This window comes from Ceratosolen solmsi, unplaced genomic scaffold, assembly GCF_000503995.2.
Source record: "Ceratosolen solmsi marchali unplaced genomic scaffold, CerSol_1.0 scaffold6, whole genome shotgun sequence".
NCBI lineage: Eukaryota > Metazoa > Arthropoda > Insecta > Hymenoptera > Agaonidae > Ceratosolen > Ceratosolen solmsi.
In genome coordinates, this window is record NW_011948414.1 from 9,338,952 (window position 1) to 9,353,146 (window position 14,195).

Here is a 14,195-nt window from a genome sequence, read left to right on the forward strand (position 1 = left end):
TATATAAGAGTTTGAGTATTTTTAATGTGTATTATGAAATATTTAACAATTACTGTATTAACATAAATCGTTTACGTGATTTTGATGTAAAACAATTTAAATAAGTATTATTTTATTTAGTAATAAAAAATATATCTCCATGCCTATAATTTATGTACTTTAAAAAATTGTATTTAAAAAATATGGTATTACGAAATATATACATATAAACTTTTTTATCATTTTTAATAAAAATTAAAATTTATTCTTTCTCCCAGTATGCTTTTGGCATTCTATGAAAACAAGCAGCTAATTTACAAGTGTCATTCCCAACTAAAAAATAAATCGTTTTATATTATCAGTTATTCTATAAAACAACTGTTATCATTTCTTTTATAATTTTTTAAATTTTACCTTCAGGTTTACAAGTTTTGATCAGTTCATCAATATAACTTTGAACCTTTGTCTTCATTTCAGATGTTTCGACATAATTCAGAATCACATTTATGTCATATGTTCCATCTTGTTTCATCTTTTTACAGATAAAGAAAATTAGAAATCTTTAAATCTCGATCGAATCTGAATAACATCCAAATACTTACTACTCCTTGTTTCTTGTCTATACAGGCTAAATAGCAGCTTTCTTCATTTTTTGTAGGAGATTTAGTTTTGTTTTTATCAATTTCAGCTACATAATATAAAAGTAATAAAAATGTGAATAAAAATTTTATTAAATCTAAATAACTATTTACTTTTCATTTTATTGGTTAAATTGACTATTATTTTATTATTAATTATAAAAAATGTTTACAGTATACTATTTTTCTAATTTTTATGCCTTTATTACAGTATTATCTGCAAGAAATATAGTGAACAAATACATATATTTAACTTGTATTACTTTTCAAAACTTTTCAAAAATATACTAATTGATTAAACTTTTTGTTTGTTCAGGGCTTGAAAAATTTTAAAACGTATTTAAAAATTATTAATATCGTCGATATATTTTCTGCTTCTATCTGTTTTCTATCTATCTATTCTTATATTATCACTACATTGATAATACAATAATACAATGATAATACATTAATATAAAGTGGATGAATTAAATATGAGTGTTTCCCTTATTAAATAAGTACGTTTTGTTAACTAACATGTAATGACTGCATTGATTAAGAAACAATAACCAATACAAAAAATAAATAAATTGATGATTAAGATTCAGATTTCTAAATAGCTTTAAAAACTTAACGATTATTTAACGAATATTATATATATATAAATATATGTATGTATGTATAGATTTAAAATTAAGAATTATAAATTATTTAAAACATATCTGCAAACAATCAATAGAATTAAATTTGTCCTTTAGATATTTTATACTATACCTCACAGCTACAGTTTCATTAATTGAGATATATTAAAAAATATAATGTATTCATTTCTTTTATTTGAATATATATCGACGCTGAAATCCTATTTTAATATTTCAATTAAAAGGAATCACAGAGTTTACTTTGTTTATATTAAAATTAGGACATATTTTTTAGTAGACGTAATGTTGATCATACAGTATTTCCATTATTTTTTTTTACAACAATCATTGTTTAACTTATATTCATGCTATTTTTTAAAATACTTTGGTGTTATTTTAGTTTTCTTGTTAAATGCTATATAAAAACGTATTTGATACTTTTAATTTACCTGGATCAAAACCCATTTCCGATGCACATTCCGATGAAAATTTATTAAATTGTTCTTTTGTAACAATAACCTATAAAGAATTATGCAAATAAATTATGTAATATTTTTATTTCCTTCTATAAACTTTGATACATTCACACAACTTTGACTTTCATAATTAAAAATATCAATTATAAATTACTGATAAATTATTATAATTAAATAAAATAATTTTTATTGATCATGGTAGTTTATAAGTATTCAACAATTTAATTGATAATATTAAATAGATAATTGAAATATTTGTGGAAATATAACAAAATGCATTAGATTGTGTGTATTAGAAAATTTTAATCTAAAAATGATATTTTTCTACTTTTATCTAAGCATAGATACCACTTTTTATACGTCAAAGTTTAAGGTCAAAAAATAAATAGATATACATTTTCTAAAATCACTGCACAAGATTGTTATAACTAAAAATTTCACTTATATATCATTTACATGATACTCTATGTCAAAATTCTTATTTAATAAATAATATATTAAATAATATAATTGAGTATCCTTGTGTAATATTTTATGTAAACATTATAAAATCACTAAATTTACATAAATTTGAAATTTACGTGTTAATTAAAATCAATCTTTTTAAACAAAATATTTCTTATCATTAATAAAATAAACTATACCTTTAAAATTATATAATTAATATTTTTATAATTATTGTCTTTGTAATTAATGTTTTAACTATCTACTGAAATTCAATTTTTAAGGATCTATGAGATGTGAATTTAACGATCCAATATTCAATTAATACTTCCAAAAGAATTTTGTGAGAAATACATTCTTTCTCTAAAAATAAATGTATGTTGATTAATTATTGAAAATGTTTAAAAAAATTGTATTTCTTTAATATTAATGAATTAAAGAAAATAAATGTTTCATATTAATTAAAAAAATTTACGCGGTACTTCATCGCAATTGATACAAATCTATAAAATTATCATACCGCAAATACTGAAGTAATACAGAGGGAAAATATGACGAAGGCCTTCATGCTGTTGCAAATGATGTAGAACTGTTTGTAATTCAATCAATGCATTCATATAAGAAAATTCAATCGTAATAGTATCACTTAGATCAATAAAAATATTATTTGTAAATGCGACGACTAGAAAATATCAAACCTTTAACCTCTTTCTTTTTAGTTTGAGTTTGCAGAAAATTATAAAAAAAAACATTATTTAGTTTTACAAAAATTTTAATAAATGATATAAGTTTTAAATATCATTTTACAAATGCAATAGAAATAAAATAAAAAGTTAAAAAAGTAATTTATAAGATAAATATTTTATAAAATATTTGAACCAAAATATTCTTTTATCTGCAATGTTTATATATATAAAATATTATATATGAACATATATATATATATATTATGATTAAATGTACGGACTGCATCATAAGCATCATGAGTATCTTGTAAAAATATTAATTTTCTTAAAATTAAATTTAAATTAGCTCAAATAATTACAAGCCAAGAAATAAATTATATAAAATAACATAGATTCAATTACTATTTAATAAATGTTATCGTATAATTACTTTACTTTTGTCTTGAATAAAATTCTAACGTGCTTGACGGACTAAAGCATGGGATAATATTGATAAAATTTCGTTAACTAATTTTAATCATTTATTCAAATGTATTTAATATATAATCAAATAATATATAATCCAATTTTTTAAATGCTTTAAATACTTTTAAAAATATTTTTTAAAGTAATTAGTTGTGTGTTTTATATTAATTTATAATTTTATTTAGCTACATTAATAATACTATATATGGTATATTCCCATTATAATGAATGTATATGGGATAAAATTCATCTATAAAAATTTATATGCTTAATATTAAATAAGCATTTATGACATTCTTTAACTCTTCTTACATTGTGCACAGCTTATTGTTTATAACTATATTTAATTTTATAAAGATATAAACAATAACGAAATATGAAAAGCTATCTTATTTATTTTATAAAAAATTTATTCCTAGAAATATTTCAGAAGGAATATTTAAAAAATTTAATTTAATTTAATTACTATGTATAATCTTATAATACAACGTGTAAATAATTGTGGCACTTTTTTCTTATATATTAATATACTTTAATAAACAACTTTAATTCTAAACACATTATATATATATATATATATATATATATATAACCAATAATTTTTAAATACGATTAGAGTTATAGAAAATTCTTTTAATTACTTGATAATATTACATTTTCATTAGACTCAACATATATCTATTAGAGTTAATATTTTTTCTAAAATATTTTTAATTACATAATACTTGTTGTTTAAAGTACTTTTAATCTTTTAACTCTCTTTTTTTTTATAACTTATAATATGCCCTTTAAACGTTTGATTAAGTGCTCGAAAATCTCTTTCCACATCCGTAAATCTTCATTCTTCGTTGTATGCTTTTTACATTTTCATCAATTTTTTCTCTCCCTCTCCCTGTTTTCGTTTCCCTATCTTCCTTTTTAACTTCAATCACGAAAGAAGGAGCAAACCAGTGTAACCTATCATGGCCACGTGCAGATGACAAAAGAGAGAGAGAGAGAGAGAATGAGAGAGAAGAGGGATAAAGAGGACAGCAATCTTGCGTTGGTTGATTTGATTCTTTGTAGCGGCAGGAGCAATAGCAGATCGAGTCACCCAAAAGACTGCTTCGGATTAACCCCCCCCCCCCCGTCGCCCAATACTCAATCTCCCACAGCTACTAGCTCTTGATACAACCAGAAAAAGAGAGACACAAGATAGCTAGAGGAGGCAAATCTCGCAAATCTCGCAAATCTCGCAAATCTCGAACCGATTGCAATCGCCATTCACAGCATTTGTGCATGAATCATTATAAATCTAAGGTTGGGCGGTACCCAATTTCCTTCTACTATTATAAGCAGGACTGCTCTGCTCCTGGCTTCTTTTCTTTGCGAATGCTCACGGGACTTATTGCATGAAATGCCGCGAATGTGGGAGAGGTCGACCTTTGGCAACGGGTACACTTTATTAGGGGAAAGTCTCACTGGCTGTTGGATTTCTTTTTATTTATGCATAGAATAAGTGCGAAACGTAGGAATGTTTCTTGTGAAAAACGTATGATTTTCAATTAATATTACAAAAGAAAATCGTTTTAATTAATTACTATGCATAATTAATTTTAAATAATTTATATTCCTAGGTAGAAAATTTAAATTAAATTACGAAAAATCTAAAATTTGAAAATATCTTTAATTTTTTTTTACAATGGTCTCTACTGTAGAATCGAAGCTGTTGGATAAATAATGTATTTGCATACTTTTAAAGTGACAAAAAAGAAACCTTTATTGAAAATATTGTATTAGCAAATTTATTTTCTAAGGACATGTACCGATAACGATATTGAAAATATATTTTTAAAATTTACAATTTTGCAAAACAATTAAATAATCTATTTTAATATTTCGAGTACTTTATTAAAATGTATGAAGGTATGATAGTAATTTTTAAATTTTACAGATATAAAATTCGAAATTAATAATAATTATATTAAAGAACTATAGAGGCATTAGAAAATTAAATGTTAAACTTGTATAATGCTTCATAAGAATGTTGAAGCAAGCTATTTACGATAAAGGCTTTGCATTAAAATGATTTAATATGCATTAAACCTTGTCATTATATGCATTGCAGTACAGTTTTAAAATACTCAAAAACAAAATATGAAATATTTGAACAAATATTTTAATACGTTACTTTGTTCATTTTAAGATTTTTCAAGTGAAAGTTGAAAAAACATTAAGCGAATGATTAAAATTATGTAAAATACTTATATCATAATAATACATTAACTGTTTCTATTATTATAGTATTAAATTTTTTCTTCGCAGCTTTACATAAAAAATCAAGTAACTAAAATAATACCATGGCCTTAGCAAAATTTACTAAAAACAACTTATAAATTGTTGTAAAATATAGTTTATTTTTACAAAAAAAATTGTATGGGAAAAAGTCTTATTATTTCTTCTTATTTCAAAATAAATTTCATGGTAATTGTATTAAAGGACTTATTGTAAAATAAATAATTTTAACATTAAAATGAACATTTAGATAAAATCCCATTTATAATACACTATTACCTTATTATAGAATAAAAATTTAGTAAAAATATGTTAATCCTCCACGTAATTAAATTATTTAAATATCATTTTATATTAAAATTTATTTGAATTTATTACTTATTAACAGATTTGAAATATGTTTTACTGTCCTTTGGATTAGGGATGATAGTTTTTGAATCTGGTTGCCAATTTGCTGGGCAAACTTCTCCATGTTGTTCAACAAATTGAAAAGCTTTAACTAATCTTAATATTTCATCTACACTTCTACCAACTGGTAAATCATTTACAGTAATCTGTCGTAGAATTCCATCTTTGTCAATTATGAAAAGACCTCTAAGAGCTATTCCTTCATCAGGAATAAGGACATTGTAGGCAACTGAAATTTTTCTGCTTAAATCACTGAGCAATGGATATCCTAAATCTCCCCCCAAGCCACCTTCATTTTTAGGTGTATTAGTCCAAGCCAAGTGACTAAAATGAGAATCGGTTGAAACACCTATAACTTCTGTATTTAATTTTTTGAACTCAGCCATTTTATCACTGAAGGCTATTAATTCTGTTGGGCAAACAAAAGTGCTGCAAATATTTAAACAATATTTATTTAAATTCCTTGTTATCTTAATTGTATACATACATATACTAAATGAAATAAATTTTAATTATACTAATCAATATTATATATATATTTATATATATATATATATATATATATATATATATATATATATATATATATACGATCAATATCATATATTCATATTAGTATTAAGAATAAATTTAACATCTTTAATTATTACAATCCATTTATCTTACAAAAATTATAAACAAACATACTTACAAATTTAATGGATAAAAAAAAAGAACTATGTATTTCCCATGGTAATCTTTCAGTTTTATATTTTTAAATTCTCCATTTATAACTGCAGTTCCTGAGAAGTCGGGTGCTGGTTTGGCAATCTTTGGTCGATCAACTAAATATGAAATGTCGGAGAGACATCGAATATTTTTATTTAACTGAAACTTGCCTAAACATCTTATGACTGGAGATGAAGTTACTGTAACCTGAGAATATATAAATAAATTGCATTAATAATGGAAATTATTATAATAATAATATCCTAATCATAGTCAATTTAACTTTACTATAAACAAATCTACAAATTATTTTACATTAAATTACAATAACAATTCAAAGTGATATAAAACTCATCAAAAATACAAAAGAAAATAAACAATAATAATAAAAAACGCTTACCAATTGTTTGGCACATGGAATTAAATTAATTAACATTCGTGACATTATACTACTCAGGATACCGGACGATCACGAATATTTTTTTATAATAGACCAAAACTCTCGCAATGTAAATCTGAAAAGCACAAGGTTATACCAATATTCATTACTTAAGGTTAACCAGATGAAGTAATTTCCCATGTGTTTACCTGTAGATTATCTAGGAATGGTCAATCAGGTTGAACGACCGGTATCAGCCAATATGCAGTTACAACTGTTGAAGGCAAATATATGATGCCGCTAACGGAAGTGACACGATAAACACGGCAAATATGAAAATAAAGTTTTCATTATATTTTTTGAAGGAATGGTTGGAATTTCGTTGGCAGTTTAAGTTTTAACATAATGAATGTGGCGATAGCGATAAAATTTTATTTGTAAGTACATAATGTTAATAATGTTTTAATGAAAATATAATTGTAATGAAAGAAATAATAAATGTTAGTAATTAAAAAGAAAATTAGAAGAAAGAGAAAATTATTAATATATAATTATTTTTATTGATTAATTAATGACATTTAATTGTAAAAATGTAATTTCCTCAATTTTTTCAATCACATTTAAGAACTAATAATTGATGATTCTTGAGAATAGTGACCTAAAAGCTTAAGAATGTTTAAAGTTGAAAGATTTATTCGATCAATTGATGAGTTGAAAATATGAATGCGAAAGCTGTTTATGAGTTCATAATTAGGAATAAAATTGTATGAATTTTTAACAAGGGAGAATATAAAGCTAGACAAATACATCACATTTTGAAGTCTAGTGAAAGAATCATGTTACACCTAATAGAAAATAAAATAATTATATAATCGCAAATTAGCCGATAATAACACAATTGTTAATTATGTAAAGTGTATTTATGTTCGTGTAACAAATCTTTGATAATAATGTTTTTAAACTTAAGACTTCTATTTAACACTAGCTAGACTTATTATTATATTGACGGATGTGATTAATAACTAAAACATAATTAAATTAAATAATCCCAATTTATAATAAATATTTTGAAATTCAATAACTATAAAAAATATAGTTACGTATCTTATCAATATATATATATATATAATTATAAGAAAAAATTATTATATTTTAAGTTTATGTATGAGGATCTACTGGTATAATAATACGCTAATCATTAAACTATCGACTAAACCTGATTGTTCAAAATCTTTGCATATTTATCTTCATAATTAAGTTTTAACGGATAGAATAATTAAAATATTTAAATATATATATTTTATTACACTTTTATTTAGAATATGAATATAATATTAACTAAAATTTAGACAATTTTGAAAATAATTCTTTATAAAAGTACTTCAAACTTTTATATATGTTTCACTTTATAATACATATATAAAGAATAAAAACTAATAATTTAAAATTTTTGTAATCTAATTCATTTCCTTCCGAAAATTACTATACATTTTTCAGAATGTATACAAAATAATGATTTCATTTTTTATCAAGCCATTTAATATTCCATTTAAAAGCTTACTTAAAAACAATTACAAACGTTTATCAGAGTTTTTCAAAATATAATTTTCATACATGTAAAGCTTAAATGCATTCTAATAACGATATTTAAAAATAAACAAAACAATTGACTGTACGCTTGAATTTTACAAATGAAATTAATATTATCATTAAATCAATATAAGACTTCTTTTATGAATTTTTGGATAAAAATTATTATTTAACAATTATTTGTAATCAATATATTTTATTCAAACAACAGTAATATTAGTCTTGTTTTTCAAATCAAAAAACAGAAATTTATAGAATATATATTTTCATATTACAGTAATATTTATATTTAATCCGCTTCAAGCAAATTAGCATCACTTTCAATTCCCTATTATTTTTATCTAATTTATTATACTTTACAAAAAGTAAATTACCTTTGATTAAAATACTAAATATAATAGGTAATTTCACAAAAAGGAAACTTCTTGCTGTCAGTGTATTTACAAAAGTATTCGCAATTTGAGATTAAAGCGAAGCGTTTAAATCGAACATTGGAACGCACGCAATTAACGCAAACTTACTTAAAGATTTTGTTTTTAATTTACATTTTTTACATTAATATCGTATAGAGAATTTTTATAAGAGGAAACTAATTATCAAGAGAATATATGAGAAAAATAATTATATTCAATTATCTGAATAATTACATATTTATTAATTTTTTAAAATTCATTAAAATTTATTGAGATTAAATTACTTAAATCTTTAATGAATTTAATAAATATTTAAGTTCAGTCAAATCCTGAATTTATTATGTTTATGTAAATATATTAAATTTTTATAATTTTTATAATTTTAAAAATATGTATTTAAAAATATAATATTTTACAAACATGTAAAATCTAAATATAATCGTAGATAATTTTTTCTTGAGATCCATAAATTGAAAACATAAAAAATTGAAATTAATAAAGAAATAGAAAAACAAAACAATAAAGAAATTATAATAAACGTCTATTTAATGGGTAAATTTACTATGATTTGTAATCACATTAGCCGTTTCATCATTAACAATTCGTCGATTTTTCTTCATGCGTTTCCATTCGCCATTTGTATAATTCATTTGGAAATGTGTTTCAACTTGCATCGATACAGTTGTACCATCAGGTTGTTCAACTTCTTCTATATTTTCGGAAAGCATTACCGTTACAATATTACCTAATTTTGGACAGGGATTATCTGAAAGTATGAAGAATACATATAAATATATATCTGTACAAATATAATATGAATAGATGATAATATACAAATACTAAATTTAATTTATTGACATTATAAAAATATTACCTCTTGAACCAGCCATAAATCCCAAAATAAGAGCTTTCTCTGGTCTGGTAACTTTGTTAGCGATTCTAAACATTTCTTGAGCCTCCAACATCTGTTCCCTCTGAAAAATAAAAATCAAAACGTAATACATCTATCAATATCAGCCAATTAATACATTATGCAATGTAATTGTTAATTATACTACTGATATTATTACTTTGATGAAAATAAATAATTTTTACCGTAAGGGAGAGCCCTTTTCTTGTATTTGCTGTATTTGGTATCTGTTGATTATTGATTGATATACGAGTTTGCGTTACAGTTTGAGGTTGCCTGATCGTTTGCACTGTTATCGGTGCAGTTTCCATGGGAGTAGTAACAAGTGTCGTTACTATTGGTGTTGATGTAACGGGTGTCACAGCTAAAAAGAGTTATTCCAAAATATAATGAATACTTATCAATTAATGAGAATATTGTACTTTTATTATCTATAAATATTTCGCTATACAAATTTTTTTTTTAATTTTTTAAAAGAACCCTATGAGCAATACAAATATAGAGCAATACTCACGCGTTTGTGGACTGGGTGCAATAACAGCAATTGGTACAGTTGTGCTAATTGACGTATTATATGGTTGAGGTAAAACTGTCGTAGTGGTCGAAACTGGCGCCGCGGGAGCGCCAATTGGTGCCAACCCTTGAGCATACTCTGGCGTCGTCAATGTCTCTGTTGTTGGAGTCGCCGATATCGTTGTTGTTGTTGTTGCCGCAACCTTCGCTTCTTCCACTTTCTTTTGTTGTTCTTCCATCTCCATCAACCTCTTACGTCGCTTCGCTTGGGCATAGCCCAATGGTTGCTCATTTATGTCAAGGAGTTTAATACCACCATCCTTACGTATTCGGCTGCTAATGGGGGTACGGTTTGTCATTGGTGATGCTGTAAGGGCTGGTGAACGGAATCCCGACGTCGGTACTCGACTCGGTATACCTTTTAAGGGTGCTATAAAATAAATTTTAATTTATTAAATTTTTTGGATAGCAAAATATAAAAACAAAGAGTGTATTAAAAAATTCAACATACAATAATTAAATAATAAATAATAATTACATATTTTGCTTATTTTTAATTTTTAAATAATTATATATTTACAATCTATTCTTCATTTAAATTATTACGTACAAATTTGTTTAATTTAACTTTTTTAATAACCCTTGTATGTATACTATAAAATAGCTACTTTATTTCCATAAAAATTAACAATGCTAAAACTGAACTAAAAATGCTATCCTTTTGAAAGGCCATGTTTTTAAAAATTAGTAAATCCACAAATTGTAATTATTAATATATATAGATCAAAGGAAACAACCCAAAATTTAGTTAAAACATCTATTTAACCTTAAATCTTTTTTCGAGCGTAAATTATTTAGACATAAAGTATTCTAATCTAGGTTAACCTCAAAAAAAAATCTACAAATATAATTCAAAATACAATATAAATTATATATTCTACTTGTGTCTGTCATTTTTCTTGGCATTCCTCTACTTCGTACTGGTACTGTCGGAGCTGTACTCTTTTTCATATTATTTGCAGCATCCAAACTTTTTTGATGCAACTCTGACCTAAGAGCTGCGCTTTTTGGTTTTCTTTTTAAGGTAAAATGTTTCGTAGGTGAAGGTAATTGGCCAGTGACAGAAGTGAGAGCATTCTTATTTAAATAATGACACTCTAACGGTAGCATCGCTGGATCATTTTGCTTTTTTAATAATTTTCGAAGATCGTTTACAAGTTCTCCAAAAATAGGACGATGCTCGTCAAGATCTGAGATATCTGTGTTTAATGAACCGGTGGATGGAAAAGTCTTCATTGCTTCGGATAACATTGAAACCCATAATTCACTATCCAAACAAGCAACCTCGATAATCTCTTCCAGTTCAATACGCCACTAAAAACAATTTGACTTACATTAAAAAATAATAAATGATTAAAAATTTTGTTAATGATTAAATTTTTAAATAATAGTATCAATAAATATGTGTATGTATATATATATATATATATATATATATATATATATAACATTTATTTAAATAAATTTATAAATCAAATTATTGAAAAAAAAAACTTTTTACTTATAACATATCATTAAATATTACAACAAAAAATTTCATAAAATAGTTTATCAATGACAAATATAAATCCTGTTGCAAATTGATTATGAATTTAAATAATATATATATTTTTTATAATTCGATATTTTTTAGAATTATGTTAGAATATAATAATTTAAAATATGATAAATAATTACATACTAACTTTATAATTTGAGAAAATTATTGTTAAGTACATTACAAATAATACATATCATAATAAAATTTAATTTGAGTCTATTACTTATTATTCCTAAATAAATAAACTTGAACATTTAATTTCCTTTGAATTGAAATATCTAATTTGATAATAATTTAACCAATAAGTCTTATCTTTTATTATTTTAATATTTTATATTCTACCGCTTTAGTATAATTATCATTTGCGTTACAAATAATTTGGCTATACAAAGTGACTCATTAAACATTAATTTATAACGATGCCACAACCAGTTTTAAATCGGTATTAATTTATATAATATAAAACAGAACTTAAAATAATTTTTAAATATAAAAAAATATAATTTATATATTCGGCCTAAAACCTTGACTACTTACAATTCTGCTAATAAAAGCATATTTCATAATGAAGACAATAGTTTTCAACAAAACAAATATATATATATTATAAAAATAAATGGAAGTGCAGACATACGCGACTTAATAATCAATATTAGTCATATTAAATCCACTTACTTAATTCATTATAAGCTCCGTATTCTACTGTACATTCAAAAAACGTAGAACGCGCGCAACAATCAAATATGCCGATTTCTTCGCGCGCGCGTTTTATTTTTCAAGCACGGATCACACAATGCACAGACCATCTTTACAAAAAAATCTACGGTCTAAACCCAAAATTAACTAGAGAGGGAAAATAGTAGAGATTTATATTATTAAATGGAAAGTAGTTCTAATTGGCTACCTCAAACTTCACTAACAATTTTGAGTAGTTTTCCGCTTCGACTGATCTCACCATAACCTCAAATAATTCAAAAGCTCAATAAATTCAAATAAACCCACTTGCCTCCTACAATATTTACAAGCATAAGCCAAAAATAGAATATTTGTCAATATCTTTAATGAATCCAAAGCCTCAAGCCTTGGATTCCTTAATTTTTATCAAGTAAAAATGCAATAGACTCCCACCTCTTCGACATTTCTCCTGGGTATATGGAAGAAGGAGAGCAATAATTTCAGTTTGACTTGAGTTTGAAGATCCGGAAAACAATCCTTAATATTACGCAGCACTTCGGCATTAAGCTGCGAACAGATCGAACTGCCGGTCCAACTGTCGTTTGATGTGCCAAGCTTGTTGTGGAGCCACAGAGATGTATCACTATCCCGCACGTTCGCCATGTTGCCCGCGGTTTGCATGTGCACTACAATAAAAAGTACACCACAATCATGTGAGCAACCTGCGGTCAGTTGGCACTAAGGACCAGTTATGTTCAATGGAGATATACAAGCGCTAAGCACTCGATAGTCAACAGTATGCGATATTGCCATATAGCGCAATTTAGGAATAAGTGGTGGAGACTACTGCGCATGCCCCAAGTACCAAGCTGTGTATCGCGTAGAAGCTGTCGAATTTAGGTAGAACGTTAAATCTTGCTGTCATTAGGAATTTGTCGTCACACACGGATTTCGTAGCTTTGAATGATTATATTTTACATTATGATCAATATGATAATTATTAGGATACAATTTACGAACCGGCCCTACCTGCTCTCCCACCAACATACCGTTAATTGACTAAGACGTGTACTTTTTTACCAATTTTCATGGTATTCAATTCAATCGTAAACACATAAATTAACTTTTCTTAATGATTTAATATATATATATATATATATATATATATATATATATATATATATATATACATATATTTGTGCATAAATATTAAGAACTGATTTCATTTCCGTTATTCAGTATTTATTCGATATTACAATTTTATAATAATCTTATTCTGTTATGAATTGTAAGTATTAAATTACATATAATTTCTAAAGTATTTGGATATACACCAAAGATTATTTTAAAATGCACAATTATTCAAGCCCTATTAATTGATATTTTCTTTCAGGAAAATTAAGTGTTTTTCATATTA

At 24.8% G+C, this 14,195-nt stretch overlaps 3 protein-coding genes across 3 annotated transcripts; all 3 read right to left on the reverse strand.

The window, feature by feature from the left end:
* Window positions 1-223: 223 nt before the first annotated feature.
* Window positions 224-4,272, reverse strand: LOC105367989 (uncharacterized). The gene is made up of 6 exons (XM_011506869.1): window positions 4,083-4,272; window positions 2,678-2,746; window positions 1,687-1,756; window positions 582-667; window positions 394-511; window positions 224-312 (listed from the first exon to the last, which is right to left on the reverse strand). The coding sequence occupies exons 2-6, from the start codon at window positions 2,723-2,725 to the stop codon at window positions 242-244; spliced, it is 393 nt and encodes a 130-aa protein (XP_011505171.1). The 5' UTR covers window positions 2,726-2,746; window positions 4,083-4,272; the 3' UTR covers window positions 224-241.
* A 1,652-nt stretch (window positions 4,273-5,924) lies between these two features.
* Window positions 5,925-7,272, reverse strand: Tpx-3 (thioredoxin peroxidase 3). Its single transcript, XM_011506870.1, has 3 exons — window positions 7,099-7,272; window positions 6,682-6,905; window positions 5,925-6,419 (listed from the first exon to the last, which is right to left on the reverse strand). The coding sequence occupies exons 1-3, from the start codon at window positions 7,141-7,143 to the stop codon at window positions 5,957-5,959; spliced, it is 732 nt and encodes a 243-aa protein (XP_011505172.1). The 5' UTR covers window positions 7,144-7,272; the 3' UTR covers window positions 5,925-5,956.
* A 2,315-nt stretch (window positions 7,273-9,587) lies between these two features.
* On the reverse strand, window positions 9,588-13,853 carry Nelf-A (Negative elongation factor A). The gene is made up of 6 exons (XM_011506871.1): window positions 13,232-13,853; window positions 11,445-11,877; window positions 10,505-10,933; window positions 10,176-10,354; window positions 9,955-10,054; window positions 9,588-9,846 (listed from the first exon to the last, which is right to left on the reverse strand). Exons 1-6 carry the CDS (start codon window positions 13,457-13,459, stop codon window positions 9,626-9,628), a joined length of 1,590 nt encoding a protein of 529 aa, XP_011505173.1. The 5' UTR covers window positions 13,460-13,853; the 3' UTR covers window positions 9,588-9,625.
* Between the last annotated feature and the right edge of the window lie 342 nt (window positions 13,854-14,195).

Bases quoted from the DNA above. Each gene is read 5' to 3' on its own strand.
- Tpx-3 (XM_011506870.1), bottom strand. From the start codon at position 7,143: ATGTCACGAATGTTAATTAATTTAATTCCATGTGCCAAACAATTG. The intron at 6,906-7,098 runs GTAAGCGTTTTT...ATATATTCTCAG, and splicing joins TTCCATGTGCCAAACAATTG to GTTACAGTAACTTCATCTCC. The intron at 6,420-6,681 runs GTAAGTATGTTT...AAATATTTGCAG, and splicing joins TTTTTTTATCCATTAAATTT to CACTTTTGTTTGCCCAACAG.
- Nelf-A (XM_011506871.1), bottom strand. From the start codon at position 13,459: ATGCAAACCGCGGGCAACATGGCGAACGTGCGGGATAGTGATACATCT. The intron at 11,878-13,231 runs GTGGGAGTCTAT...AATTGTTTTTAG, and splicing joins CCAGGAGAAATGTCGAAGAG to TGGCGTATTGAACTGGAAGA. The intron at 10,934-11,444 runs GTAGAATATATA...TTTATTTTATAG, and splicing joins AAGAAAAATGACAGACACAA to CACCCTTAAAAGGTATACCG.
- LOC105367989 (XM_011506869.1), bottom strand. From the start codon at position 2,725: ATGAAGGCCTTCGTCATATTTTCCCTCTGTATTACTTCAGTATTTGCG. The intron at 668-1,686 runs GTAAATTAAAAG...TATATTATGTAG, and splicing joins GGAAATGGGTTTTGATCCAG to CTGAAATTGATAAAAACAAA. The intron at 512-581 runs GTAAGTATTTGG...ATCTGTAAAAAG, and splicing joins TAGACAAGAAACAAGGAGTA to ATGAAACAAGATGGAACATA.